Source organism: Chiloscyllium punctatum, chromosome 2 (genome assembly GCF_047496795.1).
Source record: "Chiloscyllium punctatum isolate Juve2018m chromosome 2, sChiPun1.3, whole genome shotgun sequence".
Taxonomy (NCBI): domain Eukaryota; kingdom Metazoa; phylum Chordata; class Chondrichthyes; order Orectolobiformes; family Hemiscylliidae; genus Chiloscyllium; species Chiloscyllium punctatum.
In genome coordinates this window covers 75869419-75896541 of record NC_092740.1, presented here as the reverse complement: position 1 = coordinate 75896541, position 27123 = coordinate 75869419, and the positions used below count along the sequence as shown (strand labels likewise).

Genomic DNA, 27123 nt, shown 5'->3' with positions numbered 1-27123 from the left:
AGATGTTTGGATAAGTACATGAACAAGAAACGTTTGGAGTGATATGGGGTTTTCTGAACCCTCTCCTGGTTAATAAAATCCTTTCTATAATGGGGGGACCAGAACTGCCCACAGTACTCCAAAAGTGGCATTACCAGTGTCCTATACAACCTACGATATTTGGACAAGTACATGAATAGGAAAGCTTTCGAGGGACTTAGACCAAATGCAGATAAATTGTTCCTGTTCTTTTTCTGGGCAGTATACACCTGAAAATGTTTTTCATGCTGTTGAGCCAATGTCAGCTCTACTTTACTAACTTGGCTTAATGATCAACTTTATTTAATACACAGATCCTGTGACTCTGCACGGGCCCAAATGTATTATTACTGCCTCCAGTGCTCATAGCTACTCTTAATGCCATGTTGGCTGGATGTTGCCTAACCCCAGTATATATTACTGCTGTTTTTGCCATTTAACCCTGAGGAATATTCTATGGTTGCTAGTTTCTGTGAAGAATCACCATTTTTCTAGGAATTGTCAGGGCAGTTTGCAAATGTTCTGCAGAAATCTAATGAAGCAATTTGAAATATGCTTGATACTTGGGTCTTTTACATGTTTGTGAAGTTTCTGACTGACAAATTAACTCCACTTTCCAAATTTATTTGACTAATATTCATTCAATTGAAGTTGTTCAAAATTAAATTACATAGCAGTGTTGGTCAACGTAAAAGAATTTGAATGCATACACTACTTCAGTAAATAAAACAGAGGAACTAGTACTGTTTCCAGTTAAATTTGATCTAGTCTATGAAGCTATAAAGCAGCGTTGTATTTTTCTAATGAACCACAATATATTAATGATTCAGTTGCAATGAGAATTCTTCAATTATGATCTCCTGATACTGAATATTAATCATGCAGAAAATCTCTGACTAATTTCTTCTTGAGCTCAACACAAGCAAAATTTAAGTCATCGGGAACTGAGAGAAAACTCTTGTACTGATTGGAGTCATACCTAGCATTAAAGAAGACCATTCTGGCTGTTGAAGGCTAATCACCACAACCCCAAGACATCACTGCTGCACTTGTCAGGCTTAACATAATACAATTCACTCCATAGGATGTCACAAAACAGCTGACAGTACTGACTACTGTGAATCAGTGTGCTCAGCCCAAACATCTTTAGCTGCTTGATCAGTTATCTATCCTCTAACATAAAAAAGAAGAAACTGTCACTCAAAGGGATCAAAATTAATAAGGAAGAAGTCTTGAAGAGGTTATTAGCGCTTAGTTAACAAGGCAAGTTGTTAGTGTATAGAATGCAGTGCCTATAAATATGGTAGAAGCAGGTTCAACTGAGGCATTGAAGAGAGCATTGGATGGTCTTTGAATATTAGTGGTGTACAGGGATATCTGGAAGGGGCAAGAGATTGGTACTAGATCTCAGTTCAGGCACTCCTTATGCACCATAATAATTCTGAGATCCTGTGATGAGGTCAGAAGTGAAAATGCTCACTAATTGCACAACCACTCCTCTGGTACTGAAGCAGTCTCTGCTGCATAATGCGAGACTTGAAACAACATTCAGGTATTTAACATTAATAAGTAGCAAATGATATTCATCTACAAAAGTGCCAGGTAATGACCATCTTCAACAAGAAAGAAATTAATCTCCTCTTGACATTCAATGCATTACCATTACTGAATTTCCACTATCAGCACCCTAGGTTTATCATTATCCAGAAACTTTACTAGAGTAGCATTATTAATACAGTGATTCAATGAGCAGGTCAAAGGCAGAGAATTCTGTGATGAGTACATCCTTAAAGCCTGTTTAATGCCTCAACATTCCAACAACTACTCATCACAAGTCAGTCGTGTGATGGAATGCCTGGCTGTGTGCAGTTCCAACAACTCTCAAGACACTCTACAGCATCCAAGACATCCATCCGTCTATCGTCATAAACATTCACTCCTTCTACTGCAAGATGCACAATGGCTGCTGTGCATACTGTCTATGAACTGTAATGAAGCAACTCACCAAACCTCTCCCCCACCATCTTCCAAACTTATGACCTTTACCATCTTGAAGATCAGGGGCATTTGATACATGGGAACACCAACCCCTGGAAACTCCCCTCCAGATCACATACTATTCTAGCTTAGAAAAGATATGTAGTTACTACAGTCGCCAAGCTGAAACCTTGTGACTCCCTCCAACAGCACTGAATGTACCTCTACTTCCCTGATTGCAGTAGTTCAAGCAAGTAACACTCACAACTAACACCACCTCAAGGATAATTTAGGATAGGCAAGAAATATTGCCATTGCCAATCCTGCTTGCACACAAGGATTTTTTTGTTTTAAAAATATTATAATTATCTAATATAAATGTTTACTGTGATTTGACCAATCTTTCATCATTCCAGATCCGATTGTAATGTGGACCATGTGTTTTTAAACAAACAAGGATGAGAAATTTATTGTTAAACAGATCCTTATTTGGCTTTCGTTGAAAGCTTTTGTTATCCTGTGAGTCCAACAATCATTCTGTCAGTTTGTAGTTAAATATATTGTACTAACATGTAGAAAAGGTAAAAATAAAAAACTGGAATTGAAGTAGCTGTATTCATTGGAGCTTGCCTAATGCCAGTAGGAAAAAAGAGAACACCATTACCGGTAGATGAGAAAAAGAATCTAAACCAAAACAGCTAAAAGATAGGAATAGAAAGTCTATGACAAACATTGTTAAAGTGAAACTTACAATAATGACAACATATTCATTTAATATTGTATTAAGTACATTAAAGGGAAACAATGATAACTGAGTATACTTTTAATGGCTCTGGTAATTGTTCATAGCTATCATCCTGTTGCGACTTTATTCTTTTTTGCTGGTTGAGGAATAGCATATGGCATTATGTTCAAATCTAGACCTGTTAGAATGAGCTATGATAGACAGATGTGTGCAAGTCATCTTAACTTAAAATCAAATGGAGAGAAAAAAAGACACTTCCAGATGATTCTCATTCACTGCTTTTTAGAAGGGTGAAACTTGAAGAGCTGCTGTAGGTCAGTCAGACATCACATTGCACACAAGTCACTGTGACCACAGTTCCAAATTTGGTGACATTCCTTTTCAACAAATTTTTGTTTCAGAACTCCTGAACAGCAACAGTTTTCCCACTGTTTCACTTACCTTTCCTGGTAAATACCAAATAAACATTTGTAATCAAGAATATTTATTAAAATGTAATATGCGTTCAAGGTTGTCATGGTTTTTATTCGCCAGTTTTTGAAATGCTTTTCATAGATCCATGACTCTGTATAGCATGGAAACAGACCCATTGGTCAAACTTATCAATGCTGAACCAGATATCCCAACCCAATCTAATACCAGCTGCCAGCACCTGGCTCATATCCCTCCAGAGCCTTCCTATTCATGTACTCATACTCATCCAGATGTCTTTTAAATGCTGCAATTGTACCAGCCTCCACCACTTCCTCTGGCAACTCATTCCATACACATGCCACCCTCTGAGTGAAAAAGTTGCCTCTTAGATCTCTTTTATATTTTTCTCCTCTCACCCTAAAGCTATGCCCTCTAGTTCTGGACTCTCCCACACCATAGAAAAGACTTTGTCTATTGATCCTATCCATGCCCCTCATGATTTCATAAACCTCTGTAAGGTCACCCCCTCAGCCTCCGACGCTCCAGGGAAAACAGCCCCAGCCTATTCAACCTCTCCCTATAGCTCAAATCCTCCAAGCCTGGCAACATCCTTGTAAATCTTTTCCGAACCCTTTCAAGTCTCACAACATCCTTCCGACAGGAAGGAGACCAGAATTGCATGCAATATTCCAACAGTGGCCTAACCAGTGTCCTGCACAGCTGCAACATGACCTGCCAACTCCTGTACTCAATACTCTGACCAATAAAGGAAAGCATACCAAAAGCCACCTTCACTATCCTATCTACCTGTGACTCCACTTTCAAGGGTCTATGAACCTGCACTCCAAGGTCTCTTTGTTCAGCAACACTCCCCAGGACCTAAGCATTAAGTGTATAAGTCCTGCTCTGATTTGCATTTCCAAAATGCAGCACCTTGTATTTAGCTAAGTTAAACTCCATCTGTCACTCCTCAGCCTATTGGCCCATCTGATCAAGATTCTGTTGAACTCTGAGATAACCTTCACTATCCACTACGCATCTAATTTTGGTGTCATCTGCAAACTTACTAACTATACCGCCTATGTTCACAAATCATTTATATAAATGATGAAAAGCAATAGACCAGGCAAAAGCTGGAGGCCTCTGACCAGCATTGTGCCACCATTCCTTGTGACACTCCACTGGTCAGAGGCCTCCAGTCTGAAAAGCAACCCTCTGCCACCACCCTCTGTCTTATACCTTTGAGCCAGTTCTGTATCCAAGTGGCTAGTTCTCCCTGTATTCCGTGAGATCTAACCTTGCTAACCAGCCTCCCATGGGGAACCTTGTCAAATGCCTTGCTGAAGTCTAGATCACGTCTACTGTTCTGCCCTTCTCAATCCTCTTTGTTACTTTTTCAATAAATTCAATCACGTTTGTGAAACAAGCTTGTGTTAATGTGAAAACTCTAATTGTTCTGTTTTCTCAAAGACTGAAGACAGGCTTTTGTTCAGTTCTGACAAAAAAAAATTAAAGGGAACATATTAATGGTAATCACTATCCAACTTAAGAGTTGCTGTTTTAGGACAAGTCAAAGCTGTTCAGTTGGGGTTTTGGCCTATTAAATCTGTGGGATCAATTCATAACACCAAAGTCATCAAATATTTTAATGTGTACTTGTTTTGTCAGCTTCTCCAAGTGAAGGTCTCTCACAACTAGCTACAAGCCCAAATGTAAAACTGTCAACAGTTGCTAATCCCAGTTGCCCATTTTTAATGGTGTTGTCTTATTCAACACGGCAAAACTGCTATTAAAGTGAAAGCTGGCTTTGACAGCAACACTGCTGATCCATGTGGCATTACAGTCAGCTATTTGTATTGGTTTGGCATTTCATGCATCTCATTTATTGAAAGTATTTCTCAATTCCTGATGTGTACAGTGAAAATTACAAGCAATGGAAAGATAGCTTAGTAAATTTCTGATAAATGATTTTATACCAGCTATTTGGAAAAGAACCTAGTAAATAATGCTGCAAAAATATTTCAATAAACACAACTGAGAGTAACTTATTATACCATACAAAGTAAGTTATGCTTTGAATAAGCATTGTGATTCAAATAAAAAACAGAAATATCTGACACATGGTGTGATCAATTGAATAGCATTATTTGATGTAATATTTAATGAAACCATTTGTAGATAAATACCTGCCCTGCCCTATGTGCCCCTCTTGTTAATGCTAGCCTAATGCTACTATTCACCAAAGTTGGAGGAACTCACTACTACTCAGAAATAAGCATCCCTTTCACCATCGCCGTATTTAAAAGACTGTTGCTCAGCTGGACAAGTTCCATTAGTCTGGAACTGCCATGCACCTTTCTTTACATTTACCTGAGAAATGATAAATGTGGAGAATTTGGCACGCTGCTTTGCAGATAGGCACCTCGAGGTACAGTTGTGTGGTGTGTAGGGGAGGACTGCCCCTTTCCTCCGAGACTGGTTAGGGAAGCCATGACACCAGACCCTGCAGGCCTGGTCCAAGATTGCCACCCAGATCAATGCAATCTGAGCCATCTGGAGGAATATCCAGCAGTGCACGGAAAATACCAATGACCACCTCGCATTCAACAGATAAATGCCACTATCTGGTCTTTGCTATGTCTTCTGGTGCATCCACTTCCCAACAAGGCTCATGCTCAACCATTCTCTCTATCGCATGCAAAACCTTCCCTCGCTTGCTCTCCTCACTCCAACACCTCTATACTATTAACCTTGCATGTCCTCTGCACTGTGCACTCAGGACAATTCTGCACTTTTGCTCCACTTGGGCCAGTACTAATAGCTGTGCCAACCACTTCTTTTTTAATATCTTTACTCATTTCCTTTCTCTTATTCCAGGAGGAAACAACCCACAATAGGGCAGAAGGAGTCAACACAGACGCCTGGTGACCTGGCATTTGATTCCTCACTCCTTAGATAAACCTGACCCTGACACCCCAAGTAGCCAACTGACTGTGTCCAAGTTGCTGGACTGTTTTGTGGGCTGCCCCTGACTTGACTGAGGCCTACTAACAACCACATAAGGTTTTTTCTGGTTTTGTGTCTGTACTAGTCAACAAGGCAAGACAGAATTAATCTGAAGAGAAAGTGAGCACTGCAGATGCTGAAGATCAGAGTCGAGAATGTGGTGCTGGAAAAAAGCACAGCAGGTCAGGCAGCATCCGAGGAGCAGGACAATTGACGTTTCGGCAAGGGCCCTTCATCAGGAATGAAGCTTGAGAGCTGAGGGGGGGTGGGGCTGCGGGGAAGGTCACTGTGAGAGTGTGATAGGTAGATGGAGGTGGGAATAATGGTGATAGATCGGAGAGGAGGGTGGATCGGATAGGTGGGAAGCGAGATGGACAGGTCGTGAGGGCGGTGCCAAGTTGGAAGGTTGGAACTGGGATAAGGTAGGGGAAATGGGGAAACTAGTGAAGTCCACATTTATGCTGTGTGTTTGAAGGGTCCCAAGGCAGAAGATGAGGCATTCTTCCTCCAGGTGTCCTATGGTTAGGGTGTGACGATGGAGGAAGCCCAGGATCTGCAAGTAGAGCGCTTCAGAGAACATCTCTGGGACACCCGTACCAACCAACACCCACCGCCCTGTGGCCGAACACTTTAACTTACTTACCCCCCCCCCGACTCTGCCAAGGACATGCAGGCCCCTGGGCCTCCTCTATCGCCACACCCTAACCACATGATGCCTGGAGGAGGAAGAATGTCTCATCTTCTGCTTTGGGACCCTCCAAACATACAGCATAAATGTGGACTTCATCAGTTTCCTCATTTCCCCTTACCCCCCCACACCCCCATCCCAGCTCCAACCTTCTAACTCAGCACCACCCTCATGCCCTTTCCTACCTGTCCATTTTCCTTCCCACCTATCCACTCCACCCTCCTCTCCAACCTATCACCATCACCCCCCACCTACATCTACCTATCTCACTCTGATCTACCTTCCCTCGAGACCCACCCTCCTCCCATTTATCTCTCCATCCCCTCGGTTCACTAGCCTCATTCCTGCTGAAGGGCTCCTACCCAAAACGTCAATTCTCCTCCTCGGGTGCTGCCTGACCTGCTGTGCTTTTCCAGCACCACACTCTCGACTCAGAATTAATCTGAAAGACTGACAATTCTGGCTGAGGGGGAAAGGTGCAAAACATCAAGGCAAGGCAAGGCAAGAATTCTGCAAGCACCCAGGTAAGTTCAAAGTCAATGAACCTTAAGAGGGCAAACGAACTGTCCAGGTAGCCTGCTTCAATCCATCATCTAAATGCTTGCCCCTACACAGCAGTATTGCAATGATAACTGCCAGTGCAACCCAAGAGGCAGCTTTAAAGAGCAGAATCATACTGTAAATGAATCAGAGATGTGTCATGGCACAGAGAGGTTAGCAAGTTCCATGGGTATGTGGTAAATGCCCATGGTGGCTGCATGTTAATGAGATAAATCTGCAGTTAATTAAGGTGGCAAAAGTAATAATCCCCTTTAATAGTCATCTCGCCACTGCCTAGCAAAAATCTCATCTAAACGTCTGGAACTCTGTTGAAAAATACTAACAGAGGCTCCTGATTTCAGAATAGGCCATGCTGGACTTTTCAAGCAACGTGGCTAAAGTCCCCTCACCTGACTTGATGGCTCAGATTTCTCACCATAGCCCATGTCTCCTCTGACCTCTATAACGTTCTGTCTCTGTCTGTCTTATGGAGTATTTCACAACTTTATCAGGAAACCTTGCATGGTGTTTCTCGAACTGTTCGTTTTTCAATTATTTGTAAACAGTCACACCACCCTAAGTTTCATTATAAATTCACCATTTCAGCTTTGTTGATACATTTCTTTAATCCATTAGTTACATCAGATGAGAAAACCTGTTCAGCCTTGTAGCCAAAAGTTTGATGCAACTTCCACTTAGCCAAGATAATGTAAGAGACTGTTTCTCAATACTACCAGTTACAGAGACTCAATCAAATTCCGATCTCAACTTTTAAATTCTTATTTAACTGACACATTACTTTTTTTTTGACTTTGAACTGTTAAAAATGGTTTGTACGATTTCTGAGTCTGATGGTGTGAACAGTTTACAGTTCTGATTGGTTAAAACTTTGTTTGTTCTAACAATTTGAAGGTTTCTATATAAATACTTCTAGCGTGAAAGTTTCGCAAAGTAGAAACCACCTCTGCTGAGGTTATGGTTTCTCTAAACGTAGTTGATTCCCCTACGAGTAGAGATTGTTCTACACTCTGAACTGAACTCAGAGCTACATTGTAGGCCATTCAGCCCCTCAAACCTGGTCTGTCATTCAATAAGATCATGGCTGATTTGTGATCTAACTCCGTATGCATGCCTTGGGCCCATATCCCTTTGATACCATTGCTTAATAAAAAGTTGTCTGTCTCAGATTTCAATTTAACAATTGATATGATATCAACCGTTGTTTGAGAAAGAGAGTTCCAAACCTTCACTACACTTTCCTTGGAGAAACACTTTCTAACATCTCTCCTGAATGGCCTGGCCCTAATCTTTAGACTTATACCTTTTGTTCTAGAATCTTCAACCAGTGGAAATAGTTTATCTTTACCCTGTCTCTCCCTGTCATGTCCTGAAGACTCAGCCTTCTAAATTCTAGAAAACAAAGGCGAATTTGTCTAAAATCTCCTCATAACCCCTGAAATCCAGGTATCATCCTTGTAAACCTGTGCTGATCTCCCTTCAGGGCCAAAATATCCTTTCTCAGGTATGGTGCCCAGATCTGCTCACAGTACTCTAAGTCGGGCTTAACTGTATTACTGTAATATAACATCTGCATCCCTATGCCCTAACCCTTTAGATATGAGGGCCAGCATTGATTATTTTCTGCATTTGTTTGTGGCATTTCAAAGAGCTATGCACCTAAACCCCCAAATTTCATTTAGCATCCTCTTCTTTAAAAGAAAATCGCGATCCATCCTTTCTAGGTCCAAAATGGATAACCTCACACTTGTTTACCTTAAAATCCACCTGCTACAACTTTGCCTATTCTCCTCATCTGTTGGTATCCTACTGTAATTTTATGATGTTGTCAACATTGTCTACATTATTGCCCAATTTGGTGCTGTCAGCAAATTTGGATATTTGACTTTTTAATGTCATTATCCAAACTGTTAATGAACATTGTAAATTTTAAGCTCTCAACAGAGATCTTTTTGAAGTAAAACTTCGAACCTTCTGTTCTGAAGCCTAGATTAAACCAGTTGCCATGCTGTTTACATTGGTTGTCATTGACCCTACACATTAAACATTTCATTCATTGACATTGCAGAAGATCTTCAAAGCTGCAATAACATGCTTTCTTGGAACTGATGTATCTAGGACACTATTCCAAATGAGAGAGGATGGAGTCAGATGGAAGGGTGGGAGAGAGGAGAGGAGGAAGTGTGGGTGTCTCTGAATTGTTGCATCTTGGGTTCTTTTATGCATGTAAGGAAAATAAACCATCCCCGTCTCCTGTCATGTATTTACTAACTCTTCTCATCTCCTGCTCTCTGATGCTGAACATTCTATACTCTATCCCTCCGCGCCCCCAATTCAATGACGGGCACAACATGATATTGAACTCTTCTTCTGACACCTTCACCTCCGTCCCTGTTTCTTGGACAGATCCCTTCATCCACTTCCAATTTGCTCCCTCCACATAGACTCCTCCCTCAAGCCTTTTACTGACCCTCCACCTGTTCATTGAGAACTGTCAATGTGATATTCATCACCTCAATCTCTCTGTACCCCCCTTGCTGCCCCACCCCCCAACTACCCCAACCCATCTCCCTCTGAACTGACTGCATTCTACGCTCTCCAATCCAATCCTAACTTTGTAATTAAGCCTGCTGACAGGAATGGCGCTGTTGCAGTCTGGCGGACTGATCTCTACATTGCAGAGGCTGGGTGCCAACTCTCAAATACCTCCTCCTATCTCCCCATAGACCATGACCCCACTATGGAACACCAGACCATTATGTCCACAACAGTCACTAGTGTCATTTTATCCATTGATCTCTGTCCCAGTGCCTCCAAGCTCATAGGCCCCAATCCCGTACAACCTATTTCTACCTCCTTTCCAAAGTCCACAGAATTGCCGGCTGCCTGGGCAGATCCATTGTTTCTACTTGCTTCTGACCCACAGAACATATTTCTTCCTACCTCAACTCGATTTGTAAAATAGCTTCCCACTTACATCCATTATTCTTCTGACACTTTACACCAGTTTCAGAATTTCTAATTTGCGGGCTCCAGCCAGCTCCTCTTTTTATCACAGACATGCAATCTCTTTACACAGTCCCCATCCAGATAGTCTGGGTTCGCCACTTCTTCCTGGAAAAAAGGACTGAACCGTCCTCATCCTCCACTGCCACCCTTTACCTGGCCAAACTTGTCCTCACCCTAAACAATTTCTCTTTTAACTCCTATTTCTTTGTTTAGGTCAAAGGTGTAGCCATGGGTACTCACATGGGCTCCATTTATGCCTATCTCTTTATGAGGTACATGGAACAACTCTTTCTCCAGTACGTTGATGACATTATCAGTGCTGCTTCCTTCTCTCATTCAGAATTAGAAAAAATAATCAATTTTGCTTTCAATGTCCACCTTGCTCTCACCCTCACCTGGTCCATCTCCAACTTCTCCCTTCTCTTCCTCGACATCTTTGTTCCTATTTCTAGGTTTAGGCTGGCCACCGATATCTCTAGAAACCCGCCAACTCCCACAGTTACCTTTACTATACACCCTCACACCCTGCTTCCTGTAAAGACTCCATTCCATTCTCCCACTTCCTTCAATAAGGGGACCTCGCAAATGTCCTTTTTCCTCAACCGGGGGTTCTCCGTCACTGTGGTTGACAGGGCTGTCAGCTGTGTCTGACCTACCTACCACAGTAGGTCACTCACTGCCTCCATCCCCTCCTACAACAGCATTAAGATCCCTATCATTCTCACCTACCATTCCACAAGTATCCACATCAAAAGGATCATAAGCTGATATTTCTGTCACCTCCAGTGGGATACCACCACTAAGGCATATTCAGCATCCTCCCTTGTTAGCCTTCCACAGGGATTGTTCCCCTCTGGGACACCTTGGTGTATTCCTTCACTTCCAACATTTCCCCATGCTCCCACAGCACCTTCCCATCCAATTGAAGAAGGTGTAAGACCTGCCCATTTACTTGATCCCTTCTTACCATCCGAGGTCCCAGACACCACCTAGGGGAAGCAGGGCTTTACCTGCACTTAACTCAATCTAGTCTACTGTATTCTCTGCTGACAGTGTTGTCTGCTCTACAGTGGGGAGACAAAGCGTAAGTAGGTGGGCAACTACTTTTACAGAACATCTATGTGCTGTCCACAGAAATGACCATGAGCTTTCAGTTGTCTGCCATTTTAACACACCACTGTGTTTCCTGGCCAATATACCTGTCTTGGGCTTGCTGCAGTGCTCCAATGAAGCTCAGCGCAAGCTGGAAGAACAGCATCTCATTTTTCGCTTGGGAACCCACAACCTTCTGGACTCAATACCAAGTACAATAATTTCAGGGCCTGAGCACCTTCTCCCTTGTCTAGCCCAACTCCCACATAACAGGCCTTATCATCACATGGGCTGCTACCACAAACAACCCATTATCAGCTAGTAACGATCCCCCATACTTTGTCAGCCCATCTGTTTTACTCTTTCTCTCTAAGCTCCATCTCCACCTATCATTTACACCTTCCCGCTCTCCTCAGTCCTTCTCTAGCATATATACCAACCTTTTCCTAGCTACTATCCATTCTGAAGAAGGGACCCAAGACCTTAACTCTGCTTTCTTTACACAGATCCTCCCTGACCTGTTGAGTTTTTCAACAACTCCTGATGTTGTTTCTGAATTCCAGCATCTGCAGTTCTTTGGTTATTTCACTTGGTGATATTTGGTGTAAATTAAAAATTTTGCACATAATGTCGAATGATTGGAAGTATTCCAATGCTCTCAAAGGCATTAATCTGTTCCTTCTTCTGGACTTGAAGACATTAAAATCAAATATAGTAAAACAAGTATAGATGTCGAGAGAATCTAATTATGTACCTTTAGGAGCAATATCTCCAACTTCTAGTAGAGTATAATTAGCCACCTGAATGCAGTAATTATTCTTTTGGGAACAAATGCATTTGTTTGAACCAGAAAGCATCTGTTCTATTTTCTTCACCGTGATGCTTCACATTGTATAATTTTAACTTTTATTCCCTTTTGAATAAGTCCAACATTGACTTATATTAATAAATTAGAAATATAAGCCCAGTGCAAAATATAGACACCCACAGAAATGCCACATTGTTAACTTATCAATGTTCTGTTGACTATTCAGAAGTAACAAATCTGACAATTAGAATTGAATAATGTAGTTAAATTACTGATAAAGTATTCCACTTGTTTTTCAGAAATAATTATTTTATTTTTCTCCCAAAATTTTCACTCCTTTGGAGTATTGATTTATGTTAAAATAATGCTCAAATATAAGGCCAGGAAGCCTGAAGAAAGCAGAGACCATGTATCAACCAAATCCAAAAAAAGGTATTTCCCCAAACTAATTATTGATATTTAATAATTGTCAAAATGGTTTCAACCAGTGTATTCGTTTCAATTATATATAGTCAGACTGATACACTAATAGATGGTGAAATATTGTTGAAGTTGGAAATGCTAACTCAGCATGTTTCAAATTGGTGAACATTCAAGTTAACATAGCTAAATGTCTTTTGGAATGTTGGGGTCTCAATACCCTTTTATTGATAATAATCTTGTGTTATGTTACTTTTAAAATATCCAACATTTTGATAAGCTTGCTCTTAAATACCTGATATCCATCTTGCACATTAAAGAACATGGCAACATTTTGAATAGCAAGATCCTGTACAACTTAAAGGATACCAAGGTTGAGGCCATACTAATAAGTGTTAGTACCAAATATCTTTCTCGAAGAAAAGAGAGCAAAAAGAATACTGTACCATGAGCTGCAACAAATGTGGAATGTGGCAGTGAAATTTCTACACTCAAAGTGATGAGAGTGTGGAATTCATGGCCACAGAAAATAAAAACAGGAGGCCAGAATTTTGAATTTTTTCAAGGAGGACTAAGGTGTAGTTCTTAGGACTAAAGGGATCAAAAGATATGGGGTGAAAGCAGGAGCAGGATACCAATTGGATGGTTAACCATGATCAAGTTGCATGGTGGTGCAGGTTCAAAGGGTTGAATAGCCTACTCCTGCATATATTTACTATGAAAGTTGTAAGAAAATGCTTGAGCAGATCTCAATCCTATGTGAACCTGTTTTGACAGCTGGGAAACTTGCAATTGATCACATAAGCTTGCAAAAAATGCCAACAGCAGTAATATAAATAGAAGCAGTCTCTTGACACCACCTAAACTGTCTCAGTCTGTGAAGTACATTGAAAAACTTGGCCCTCATGAGTGGTTACTATTGCCATAAACACTGATTTTGTTTTCTAATAAGGTTGCAGTTTCTGAGAATAAATTATTAGATTTGAGCTTTCTCCCTTTTTTGTATCAAATGTCCATTTTCTGTGAATCAGGATGTTTTTCAGAACTGAAGAAGAGTTATATCAGACTTGAAATATCAAACTATTTATTTTGCCCCAGATGCTGCTGGATCTGTTGAGTTTCTCCAGTATTCTCAGTTTGTTTCAGATTTCCAGCTTCAACAGTATTTTGCTTTTATTATTAATGCTTCCCATAGCAGTTTTGACTAATGGACAGAAGGGACCCTAGTTTAATTTTCCTATTACCAGCATGGAGGCCCCGAGGTCTTTCTCTGTCTATCTTGTTTAACTATCTCAACAAATGATCAAAAGTAGAACCATATGAAGCTGTAGGATGCAATATCCCATAAAATTGTTCTATGTGCATCATCAAAGATCTGATTTCTTTTACAGTAACAGGGTGAAAAAGGTTTGTGATTTCATTGATGTTTCAATTTGGCCTCTGTCTGTTCCCTTTATTCTCATGGTAGTTCATGTCCAGCTACTTTGTAGAATGTAGCTTTTTTAGTTACATAACACTACACACATTGCATTTTTCCTTCTGTTGTACAACTGACTAGAGTCTGTAAAAATTATAAAAAATCATAGCGCTTTGCATATTTTTATCCAAAATTACCATGTTTTCTGTAGTTTTCACTCACATTTAAGTAGTATATAGGATATTATGTAGTAAAGAAAGACTATGCCATAAATTTGGCGAGAATGATTTCTTCTGAGTATTAGCAGTACAGTTACTACAAGTTGGGCAAAACACAAGTTTCCTCAACTTGGGACAGCATTTTATGAGTAAAACGTCTCTGGAGAGCGCTCTAGGTGGTATTTCTGTCCCTCATTCACGAGGAAACCCCACTACATGGACCTAGCAGCTGTCAATCCAAATGGCAGCCACATGGTTCCAACAGTGGCATCTTGAGTGATACCCACTGCTAAGACTGCAAGGTGTCCCAGCAGTCTGAAGTGCGAGAACCCTCAACAGTGGGTACGTATAGGATCTTGCAGCAGGGAGTGGAAGGGTGGCCCAGAGGAGGTCAAGATGATGAGGTCAGGCAGGGAGAGAAAACCAGGAGGCAGACAAATCTTAGGGCCAAACCCTGAACTCTGCCTTCCATTTCCTATTCCCAACCTCCATGGTTGAGATCTAATGGGCTTCACATTTGAACACTTTAATCAGGCCAAGAAATTACAGCCAGATGCAACATAATTCTTTGATCTCAACTGGCAGATGAGCCACTTCCCTAGCAGTCATCGCTTTCTCCTACTCTCGGTCCCTGACTTCCCCTAATGTGTACAATTTCAGGTAAGGTGGTAAGAGATCCTGTCCATAATATTGAAATACTTGATACAAGCAGTGACTTATGCTGCTGATGCGAGCGGCAATAATATGCTTCTTCTCAAAACTCGCTAATGTTTTTTTGTTGTTTATAGACGATTGGCCTAGTGGGTGGCTATTGCTTCAAGAAGTAAATAAAGAGAAAATAACAAAACCCTTTTGGCAATTTTATTTAGTCAATAAACTAAATAAGTACTCTATATACATATGCAACAATAGTTTATATTCATTAATTTCCATGATATAACTTATATAAACAGTATGCTGCATATAAAACAGTAACAAATAACAAGTCCTCCGTTCTCAAAATATACAGAGACGTTATTATTTACTGCTGTTTTTCTTGAATTGAGATAATTTGGATATTCTTGAATTAATAAAGAAAGGAGCCAAGTAACTGCCAGTCCAGAGAATCCATCAAAAACAATAATTAGCTTTGAATTGACCTTGTGATTTAATTTAATTGTATGCTTGGATTTGAACAGTCTGTGTCACCATGTTAGCACATGATCATTGAATTTCTGCTTAAGACTGTGCATAATCCATACCTCAGATAATCAGCTAGTACAGAAAAATAAACAAAACCTTCAGTTTAAAGGTCTGATTTTAGGAACTAGTAATTGTTTATTTTGAATATGCTAGAAACATTTTAGCTGATTTTAGATAAATAAAATGCAAAGAGAAAGTACATTATGAAATTAAAAACTGGATTGAATCATTTCTGAATAGTAATCACTGTGATGTCAGCAACTGAAAATATGCATACAAGATCCTATGGGGAAAAAAGAACTGAGATCAGGGATTAATTTATCTGATTTTGGTGATGTTAGTTCGCTAGAAATGTTGACCAGGATACTAATAGAGATCCTACTCTTTGAATTTTGCCATATGATATTTACATTCACTTGACCAGGAAACTACTTAATATGTCATTTGAAAGACAGCACTTGGAGCACTTTCTCATTTGGTTAGTGAATTGAGAGTCAAGTCCTGGCATTAAACCCACAATCTTGTGACTCAGGCATGCCTGCTTAACAGAGAAAAATATTTTGTTCTGCATCTTATAAGGAAAATATTATTAAGATGTAAACCTTCTTCTACTTACTATCTACAATTGGAATCTGTGCCTGCATATTTCATTCCTTGCAGTCCATAGAAAGCACTTAGTTCCCAGATACAGCAAAGAGGGAAGGGTCAAAGATTCATTTAGTTGATTTGCTGCCTGAACTAACTAGCACAGATTTCCCTTAATTTCCTAAATTGAGCAGGATTGTGCCTTTACCTGCTGTGGGGTAGTATTCTAATTAGGCTGAAGGTAATGTTCATTTGAGATCTAATGGGCTTCACATTAGAACACTTTAATCAGGCCAAGAAATTACAGCCAGATGCAACATAATTCTTTGATCTCAAATGACAGATGAGCCACTTCCCTAGCAGTCATCGCTTTCTCCTCCTCTTGCTCCCTGACTTCCCCTAATGTGTACAATTTCAGGTAAGGTGGCAAGAGATCCTGTCCATAATATTGAAATACTCGATGCAAGCAGTGACTTATGCTGCTGATGTGAGCGGCAATAATATGTTTCTTCTCAAAACTTGCTAATGTTTTTTGTTGTTTATAGATGATTGGCCTTTCCATTACATTCATCCATGGGGCATCCAAATAGAGGAGTAACCTAAAAGTCACTTAGTGTATCAGAACTCTCTGTTGACCAATAGCAATCCAAGAAAACCCATAAAATGGAGCCTGGCTAAAAATAGATGTTGAGTCCTTTGGCAGGTTGATATGGAGTCTTGGAGCTTCTGGCTACTGCATAGGTTTGTCAGCTGATGGGAGGACCAAATGGAAAATTAGCCTTTAAATAATTTATTGCAAACATTGTTTGAGGAGATCAAATCGTATGTGACATATGTAACTATTCATTTTAAAAGAGAAGAAAAATATAAAACACTTGTAAAAATGACTGAGAAGTTTATTTCTTTAATTTTAAAGGCATCCTGAACTTGCAGCTGTTTGCCAAAGTCTTAGTACATTAATCCTATATCCTGGACCTGAGGCAAAGAACCTAGAAGAACTTGAACTTGACTCATCACTGTCCCCATATAATATTATCATCATCGATGGAACGTGGAGCCAGGCCAAGGGGATGTTTTACGGAAATTCTCTTTTCCGCTTCCCAAAACAAGTATGTATTAGATTACAATATCGCAGCAAAACATTACTTCAGTATCTTTTAAAAATAAAGTGTATATTTGTTTTTTTCTGTATGATCAACCAGAGATCGTGACAGGGACTCAATAACCTGTCCTTGGTTGAATTAACTGCCTTGGTTGAGTTGGTAGTAGAACATTAATCTTGGACATTAGACTTGGAAAAGGGAAAATCAGCCATTGTTTCACCCTTGTTAAAATTTAAAGTTAACCTTGATCAAAATTATCTCAATATGAGCTAGTCAAATTCAGAAGTAGTGTCATTGTATGATGCGCAGCTTACAATGAAAGAGAATACATCAGTGATCAGATTTTCAGTCAATGAAATGTCATATGGGCATTCCTTGGACAGACAAATTCGACTTCAGACCAGGGACCATTTCAACACAGAAATGGTGGAAAGGGTTTATCAGTTACTGAGGCAAGAGAATAAAGTTGTTTACCATATTTAAACAAAAAAAGTAAAGAGCTGAGAATGTTGGAAATCAGAAACAAAAACAGAAATTGCTAGAAGATGCAGCAGGTCTGGCAGAATCTGTGGAGAGGAAGTAGATTTAATGTTTCATGTCCAGTGATCCTTTTTCTGAAGATTGGTCGCTGGACCCAAAACATTAACTCTGCTTTCTCTCCATATATGCAGCCAGACCTGCTCTGTTTTTGCAGCAATTTCTGGTTTTTGTTCATTGCTAATGAAGGTGTTTATTGACTATTATGAAAATTAGGATTTTAATCACCTTTTATTGTGGCACTTTTATTTGAAAACGTGCAAGAATACATTTTGAATGTACTTTGTTCCCTTCAGATTTTGTAGAGGCTCATATTATTTTGCTTTGCTTGTCTTTGCATTGTATATATAATGAAGTTATTATATAGTGTGGCTTTTTATACACTGGAGAAGAAGCTGCCATTTAGTATTATCCGAAGTTGAGATGAAGCGAAAGATTTTTGAAACATTTGTTTCTTTCTTTTTATCAAATTATATCTTTCTTCCTTTTTATTTATGTTATGGTTATTATAGATCCTCAAACATTGCAGTCAGAATTCTTCATACATTTTTTAAAAATGCTAGAGGGGACATCACACCATATTACAGGAAGTACATAATTGCTCTAGAGAGAGTGCAGAGAAGATTTAGTAGAATGTTGTCAGGGCTGGAGACTGTAGCTACGAGAATGGATTAGAGATAGGTGTTGTTCTCCCTAGAACATAGAAGGCTGAGGGGTGATACGATTGAAGTATGCAAAATTGAGAGGGATAGGGATAGAGTAGCCAAGGGGAACCTATTTACCTTAGTAGAGAGTACAAAAACCAGGGGTCATAGACTCGGGCTAAGTGGCAGACGGAGTAGAGAAGACATGAGGAAAAACGTTTTTAGGCAGAGGGTGTGGGTGTCTGGAATTTGCTGCCTAAGTTGGTGGTGGAGGCACAGACCCTAAAGTCTTTTTAAAAAGTCACTGGACCTGCACCTTAACTGCTGTAAGCTGCAAGGCTAAGGACTGTCGGCAGGAAGACAGAATTTGAAAGGGAATCTGGGCCAAATGGCCCCCTTCTGTCCTGTATCATTTCTATAGTTCTATGGTACTATGACAGAAACGGAACTTGTAATATACCAAAATATCAGAACTATACAAATTCCACCATTCTATAACACGAGTGAGGAAAGGCATCTTGAACATTTGGCTGCAAGTAGCCTGACAGAATATGAATCATTTTGCTTGTGATGGGAATGTTCCCTTTAATTTTCTTTTGTCTGTGGTCTCTCAGAGAATGTGAGCAGGCAGGATTGTGGAATTGAGATAGAGATTAGCTAAGCATTCAGCATTGAAACTGGTTCAAGGGGCTGTGTTTGTCTTCTCCTGTTCCTATTTGTTATTTATTTCATAGCAATCCCCTGAACTGGAATCAGAGCAGTGACCTGGCAGAAAAGATTAGAATAGACGTGAATAGACTTTAAATAAATAAAACAAACAGAGGGATCTGGTGAAAAATATGGGGTCAAAAATTAAGATACAGGCTACATGAACAAACATCATTGTGGGATAGGAGTATAAAATGACTGCTTAAAGTCAGGTGAACAATTATTTAAAAAAAAGTCAAAATGGCTGGACAGCACAATTTGCATCTGCCTCAGACAGAACAAGTGCAGGCAGTTTGTGAATCATGACCCCAAATTTTTAAAATGCTACTAATAAATGTTGCACCTACATCTTTAAATGAGAAGAGCAAAGGGATCTGAGCTAGAGAATCATTGGAAGTGAGAACAGATTAATAAAACATAACAAAGCAAACCAACTCGGCCATACATTTCTGGAGCAATGTAATTGAAAAGTAGGGAAGTCATGTCAAACTGTTTGGGTCCTTGGTTATACAACCCTTTGGAATACTGTGATCAGCTCAGGCCTCCATATTGTAGAGTCATTAGGGTCTATATCACAGTAGAAGGTTCTCTGTCCCATCAAGTCTGCGCAGTTCAAACACAAATACCTAATTATTCTAATCCTATTTTCCTTGGCCTTGTATACCTTGGCAATGCAAGTGCACATTTAATAATTTTTTAATATTATGTCAGTTTCTATCTCTACCTCTCTTTCAGGCAGAGAGTTCCAAATTCTCATCATCCTCTGGATAAAAAATATTTTTCCTCACGTTCCCGCTAAACCTCCTTCCCCTTACCTTTACTCTTTGTGCCCCCTATCATTGACCCCTCCACCAGGAGTAAAGGTCTTTTCTTGTCCACTGTCTATGTATCTCACAATATTATAAATCTCAATAATCTTCCCCTCAGACTCCTCTGCTCAAAGGAAAACAACCCCATTCTATCCAATATTTCTTCATAATTAAAGCTCTCGAACCCAGGCAACATACTGGCAAAACCCCTCTGCACTCTTGCTAATGCAATCATAACACTGAGTTGTGTGGATTTTAGAACTGCATACAATACCATAGTTGTGGCCTTACCCACATTTTATACAGTTCCAGCATAATGTCTCTGCTCTTAAGCTTTATGCCTTGGCTAATCAAAGCAAGTATTCTATATTCCATCTTAACCACTTTATCCATCTGCCCTGCTACCTGTAGGGACTGGTGAAGATGCACACAAAATCCCTCTGATTTTCGGTGTTCCCTTTATTTGTTGTATTTTCTAACCAAACCCCACACGATAAACTCACTGAAACAATATCCGTCATTTGTCTTTGTTCTGAGTACAACACTGACACCAAGGCACATATGAAGTGCAATATGGGGTGGCATGGTGGCGTGGTTAGCACTACTGCCTCACAGCATGAATTCCCTTAGCTGCGTGGCCTGCTCAAGATATCATCTCACACTTGTACAGATTGAATTCCATTTGACACTGGTCAGTCCATCTGACCACCTCATCTATATCTTTCTGTAATCTAAGGCCATCCTCCTCATGATTAACCACCCTACCAATTTCTGTATCATTGAGATCAATGAGAAAGCAACTTTGATGTTTTTACAGATCTGCTGTCAAGGCCTGTGCTGTAGAAGCTGAACTCTGCACTTAATGTTTTAAATCATCCAAATATATTTCACAGGTTGAAGGAAAACTGAGACACTGAGCAAGAATTAGGAACAGATACATTCTCAAGAAAGAGCAGAAAGGCAGACAAATTGATGAATTCTTGACTTCAGTGAGCAAATGCATTTTATTGGATTTAACATGATATCACAAATTAAGATAAGGCCCATTGTATCAAGAATGAAGTCACAATTTTTCTTATTTAGTTTCATTCATTGAGTTCTTGCTGAGGAACCCAAACAGTGAAGTACAACACTGCAACAGTAGTTATCAGTAATAGTAAAGATATGTTAGATTTGATTCCCTACAGAGTGGAAACAGGCCCTTTGGCCCAACAGGTCAACACCGACCCTCTGAAGAGTAACACACCCAGACCCATTCCCTCATTTACCCCTGACTAATGCACCTAACACTATGGGTAATTTAGTATGGCCGATTCACCTGACCTGCACATCTTTGGATCGTGGGAGAAAACCGGAGCACCAGGAGGAAACCCACGCAGACACAGGGAAAATGTGCAAACTCCACACAGACAGTCACCCAAGGTGGGAATCTAACCTGGGTCCCTGGTGCTGTGAGGCAGTAGTGCTAACCACGCCACCATGCCACCCCATATTGTACTTCATATGTGCCTTGGTGTCAGTGTTGTACTCAGAACAAAGACAAATGACGGATATTGTTTCAGTGAGTTTATCGTGTGTGGTTTAGTTAGAAAATACAACAAATAAAGTATTAATGCGACATTATAACAAAAGGTTACAGCTCTTCATTTTAACCTTTGATTAAAGACCAATGTAAAAAATGAATGTCTGAGTACAGAAACAGTTTCAAGCACACATGAGCTTCAATTAGTCTTTCTACTACTTGTAGTGCATCATTTTCTTTATGCTGTGTTACATAATGCAACTGGCCCTGTTGACCACAGCCCTCAAAATGTTCTAGTCTTGAAAAAAAAACATGATTTTCAGGCTTCTTTCATAAATTACATTTTAAAAACATTTTAATGTTGTATGTTTATAACTAATTAACTATATCCAATGCAAGCAGAAGCAATCTACTGGTTTGCCACAGTGTTGCGATCGTCTTTTGTGTTGTAGTGAAGCATCAAATTATACTGTTCAGAAACCCCCACAGAGATTATCGAATAATTTGAAATGTTCTGAAGCCAAGTACATGGACATGGTGAATAGTTCAACCAAGAAAAACAGATGAAAGTTTGGGAAGCGAACACTCAGTAACGCACTTAACTCCACCACACTCTGTTAACTTTGCATTGTTAAATAAGTCTTCTTTGAAGCTTTTCCCGATCAGACTAACAAACTGCAAATATAAAGCTCATAAAATAATTCCTTTTGTTTGAAGTTTTCATCTCACTGAGGAGGCTTCAAGACAAGTCACATCCAACAAGCTGCTATGAAGGCAATGTTCATGTTTTGACAATTTGCATACAGCAGCTGAAATAATTCACAACGATCATAAACACCAATTTTCAAAAAAATTGTAAAATATTCCAAAGATGATAAATTCTTCAAGTCTGCCAATGTTAGTGGATCATTTTTTTAAAAAATCCAAGATCCAGATCAACATGTTTGCCAAAGACTAACTAGTTCTTTCTTGAACCACTCCTCCTTGATGCTCAAGGTTTGGTTTACATCCATCCATCAGTCCTTGAGATATCCGTTCACAAATAGGGTGAAAACATTATTATTTCAGTGGTGGAGATAATGATTGGACCTAGCTAGGGCAGTCTTTATGTATTTTAGAAATGTGCAACAAAATTGATTTTTTTAATACCAAAACATGCACAAAATATGATAACAGGATTCCTTTTAATCTGAAGAGAGAGAACAAAAGCAATACCAAAAATATTTTGTGCATTTTGTCTGACATAAATTGTTTATTTTGTTACTTCGGTTCAATCTTCTTTTGCAATATTGTAACTGTGGAGAATTAGAGGCTTTTAAATGATGCTGTCAGGTTGTATTGCTTTATCACTTCATCAATTTAATGAGAAGCATCTTGTTTAACATCATATGACAAACTGAACTCTTCACTTGAGCCAAAGTGGATTCTAAAACCTTGGCCCACTTTATACTGTCATAAATATTTAATGTGAGAACTAGGGCTTGGCAGTAATGCAGATGATAGCTCTGTAACTACCATCTTTAGCTTTAGCGCATAAGCAAACTTATCATGTACCTTATACATAAAAATTGCATTTCACTGAAACTGGTTTGGTGATAAGGCATAATGATTAGTTCATATGCCATGTATGAGTTATTTGAGCATTCTCCTAATTTGTTAATTTAAAATCTGTGGTAATTTTTGTCTATGTTTTGAAACAAGTTTCAATGACCAAGATTATGCCAAAGAGTGATATCTAGCAGATCAGGTAGTAGTTGTGAAGGGTGTAACATTGAGAAGCATTGGACCTGAAAGATCGGTCTTCATTTTCTTCCAAGCAATGGGAAGCATGAGTCAGATTATTCATAGACTCAAAGACAATTGTGTTTCCAATTTCACAAAGTATGTCTGTTCCCAAATTTTCATCCCAAGGAGACAGAGCCAGGCTGATTTTAGGGGTTGCCACTTCCCATAGTAGATCCAGGGTAGTCACAAAAATAGGCAGATGTAGAAGCATACAGATGAGATGGCCCATCTCCATTCTCTTGGATATAAGACCAGTTCTGTTGACATTTGGCCCCAATCTCTCATCCTTAACCTGCCCATGTCTCTCCATACCACTTTGTTTTAAGTATCTAATTTATAACTCATTTTAATATGTTCTTTTTATTTTTTAATTAAAATTCAGTAATAGAAAATATAGGAAATGCAATTAAAGAACATGGAAGTCTACTACATGGAAGGTAATATAGCCCCAACCATTTATGAGTTTAATACCTGGAAAGATGGGTTCTGAAACAGCTAGTGGCTGACGAATACAACTATAGATGCTTGCTGTAATGACAGTTCCAAGTCATTATTTGTTTTGTGATCTAAAACCATTCAGAGAGTCAAAAAATCTGTAAAATCTATTTATATCATTGGATTAAAAAAAATTTTAAATGCAGGGTACTTAATTTATAAGTCAGGTTAAGGATTACTCAGAGCAGTCTACATCATCATGGATGTAGGTTTGAGTTTAAGGTTCTGTTGTTTCAGTTTATCTGTTTGCTAGAAGAGGAATTTGTTACAATTTGGAGCTGGGAGACTGCTAAAGCAGAAAGATTGACTTAAGGTAGCCAAGCTGTTAGCAGACACTCTGCAGTTTTGGCTCAGGAAAAGGGAGTGACGACTCCTTCCTGTGCCATAAATGATAAAGGCAAGCATTGCATATGCTGCCTTAACTATCCTATGAACCTGTGATGCCACCTTTTAGAAATCTGAGGACAAGCACCCCTAGATCCTTGTTCTTTGAACTTTAGTGTCCTGCCATTCTTTGAGTACCCCGTTGTGTTGTTCTTTCTTCCAAAGGGCATCATCTCAAACTTACCGAGGTTAAATTCTATCTGCCACTGATTTGCCCATCTGACCAATTTATTTGTATTCTCCTGTAATACAAGACCTTCTTCCTCTCTGCCAACTGCCCTGCCAATCTTTGTGTCGTCCACAAACTTATTTACCATCCCACCACATTCTCATCTACATCATTATGAAAATCATAAACAATACTGTTCCCTGTGGAATGCCACTACACACTGGGCTCCAATCACACAAACAGCCTTCTATCACTACCCTCTGTTTCCTGTCACTAAGCTAATTTTAGATCCAACATGCCAAATTACCTTGAATTGCATGAGTTGTTATCTCCTTTATCAATTTACTATGTGGGACCTTGTCAAAGCCTTACTGAAATCTACATCAACTGCCCTACACTCGAGGAATTCAAGCTAGATTTGTTTGGCATAACTTCCCACTGATAAAGCCATATTGACTACCCCTGATCAAACCTTGCCTCTCTAAATGAAGATTAATTTTCTCCTTCACTATTTTCTCCAATAGTTTCCCGACCATTGATGTTCAACTCGCTGGTCTATACTTTGGTCTATCTCTACCACCCTTGTAAAGTGAAACCGCATTAGCCGTCCTCTGGCACCTCCCTGTGATTCAAAACAATTTTAAAATGTTGGTCAGGTCCCCTGTAACTTTCTCCCTCATCTTCTACAGTATCTGTCTGGGATACAATTCATCAGGATCTGGCTATTTTCCCATTTCGGTATTGTAAAGGATGTTTTACCCTCGCTATGTTTTTAAATATTCAGAACCTCTATGCTGAAATGGTGATAAATGTTGGTAGCTTATTGGACCTTTGATCTAAGGCATTTTAGAGAGGTTTTTTAAAAGTTGGATCTTAAACATATATGAATGCAAGTTGGAAAATGTACTTGTTCATCTTTTTTCCAATTAAGATGAAATTCCAGAAAGTCCAACTGTTGATATCAAAGGAATTAAGCTATTTGAAAGTAAATCTTTAGGTTTAATTTAGCTTTTTCTGAATAAAAGTATGTCTGCTTAATATAATTGAACAAGTTAATGGGTCAGAGATGAAATTATTATTCATTTGTGCTTTTTGTTTTCACTTCTTGACATATTGGTTTAAATAAAACTTCCTGATTCGAGCAAACATGTATTTCCTTGGGAATCCCAGCCTTCTTTTGAAGATCACACATCAAAATGGGTTCATCTCTAACCTTTTTCCCAGAGGTGCAAATCAGAAATTTATTTACAATGCAGAAATTTTAAGAAGCACCGTAGGGTTCTCATTTAAAAATTTCTAAAACCATGAATATCTAATTTTCAAATGGAGGCTTTAATTAAAGAGAACAATTCTTTTAAGTAATTAAGTGTTGTAGAATTTGCAAAAATAAGTTCTTTTTGAAATCAACTTTGTGATTTCAGGCATTTAGTATTTGACAGTTCAGGTTCAGTTGTATGCTGTTTCTCAATGGTTTTGTTTCCTTGCTGCTTCTATCAATGCTACATTAACTTAAAAGTTGCTATCTAAGAATTAGTCATGCTCACATCTATTGAATGTTAAATAATTTAGAAAATATAGGCTGTTCATCTCTTTCTCTCCCCTCCTCATTGACCCAATATTCCGCTCTTCAGTTAAATATTCTCCCACCACTTTTACTCTTCCTATTAATAATTTAAGGAAATCTGCTAAATAAAAGATTCATGAGATTTCCGTCATTCCTAGAATGTATTCAATTTCAGAATATGGACAACATTAGGACTCTGTGAAGAACCTACACTCCTGTGCATTCTGCATCAAATATATTCCCTCTGCATTGACCTGGTTGTCAAAATATTTTAGTAAAACTCTGTTTTATGCTCATGATTTTTTTATTTGACATAGAAAATGAAACGTTAAGCAATGCAGGTTCTTTGCCTCCTTCTGTTCGGTGGATAAAGAAATAATAGTCACATTGTGGCATTGTTCTGTAAATTCTGGGCTGGTTGTATTAGCTGCATTTATCTTTCTTCTTCAAACTTCTGCGGTTATCAACACTTTATTTCTCATTTGAGCCTGGTAATGTCTTGGAGGAATTGATATTGCTTGAAGCAAATATTTTGCTGTACTTAACAATCCATTCAGTCACTTGTTTACCCCCTCACATGTAACTGGACCTGCAACTCAGTTTTGATCCACAAAAACTGAATAAATAAGTTTAAAGATAAATATAATTAAGAATGGGAGGTTGTTCTTCACACTTTAGATGATGAACAAGTTTAGGATTCCTAACCTGGTTGTTAGTATACTTCATTTATGCTTTTTTTAATGATGTCTGAGGAAATGCTAAAATGTACCTCAGTAGATTTTGTGCCAACTAATATTGAATTATCGTATGTGTGCCAATATTACATCCTGTCACTTTAAAGGCCTCAGAAGCTACATCTAGACACGGAATTGTGAGATGTAAAGTCTTCATACTTGTCCTTTCAATAGCATGGCTATGTAACCCACTAGATAGCCCATATAATCTCTTTCTTTACCAGCTCATTGTGATTGTTTTGAGAGAGGTCTTCTATTAGCAAGCTGACTTCTCTCAACTAATTTACACATTGGACTTCTATTATTAAAATTTGCCTTGTGTTGATGTGGCAGTGTAGCTGAAACAATTGCTGTGATTATATGCAGGGCAGAGCTTTTAAGTTTTGTTGAATGTGGTATGTTGTTTCATGGCACATATCCAGACACTGCTGAAACCCACTTAGTTTGTTAAATCTGATTAGGAATACACATTGAATTCAGACAGATCACAAATGGCAGTTATTCCATTACTGTCTGCCTCACTGCAATGAAC

The 27123-nt window shown here is 39.1% G+C and overlaps 1 protein-coding gene across 1 annotated transcript in view; it reads left to right on the top strand.

The window, feature by feature from the left end:
• Positions 1-27123, top strand: part of dtwd2 (DTW domain containing 2) — a 103616-nt gene that overhangs the window by 58866 nt on the left and 17627 nt on the right. Inside the window, exon 4 of the mRNA XM_072584302.1 lies at positions 17054-17246. Within this exon, the coding sequence (XP_072440403.1) occupies positions 17054-17246 (193 nt within the window). The remainder of the gene's footprint in view (positions 1-17053; positions 17247-27123) is intronic.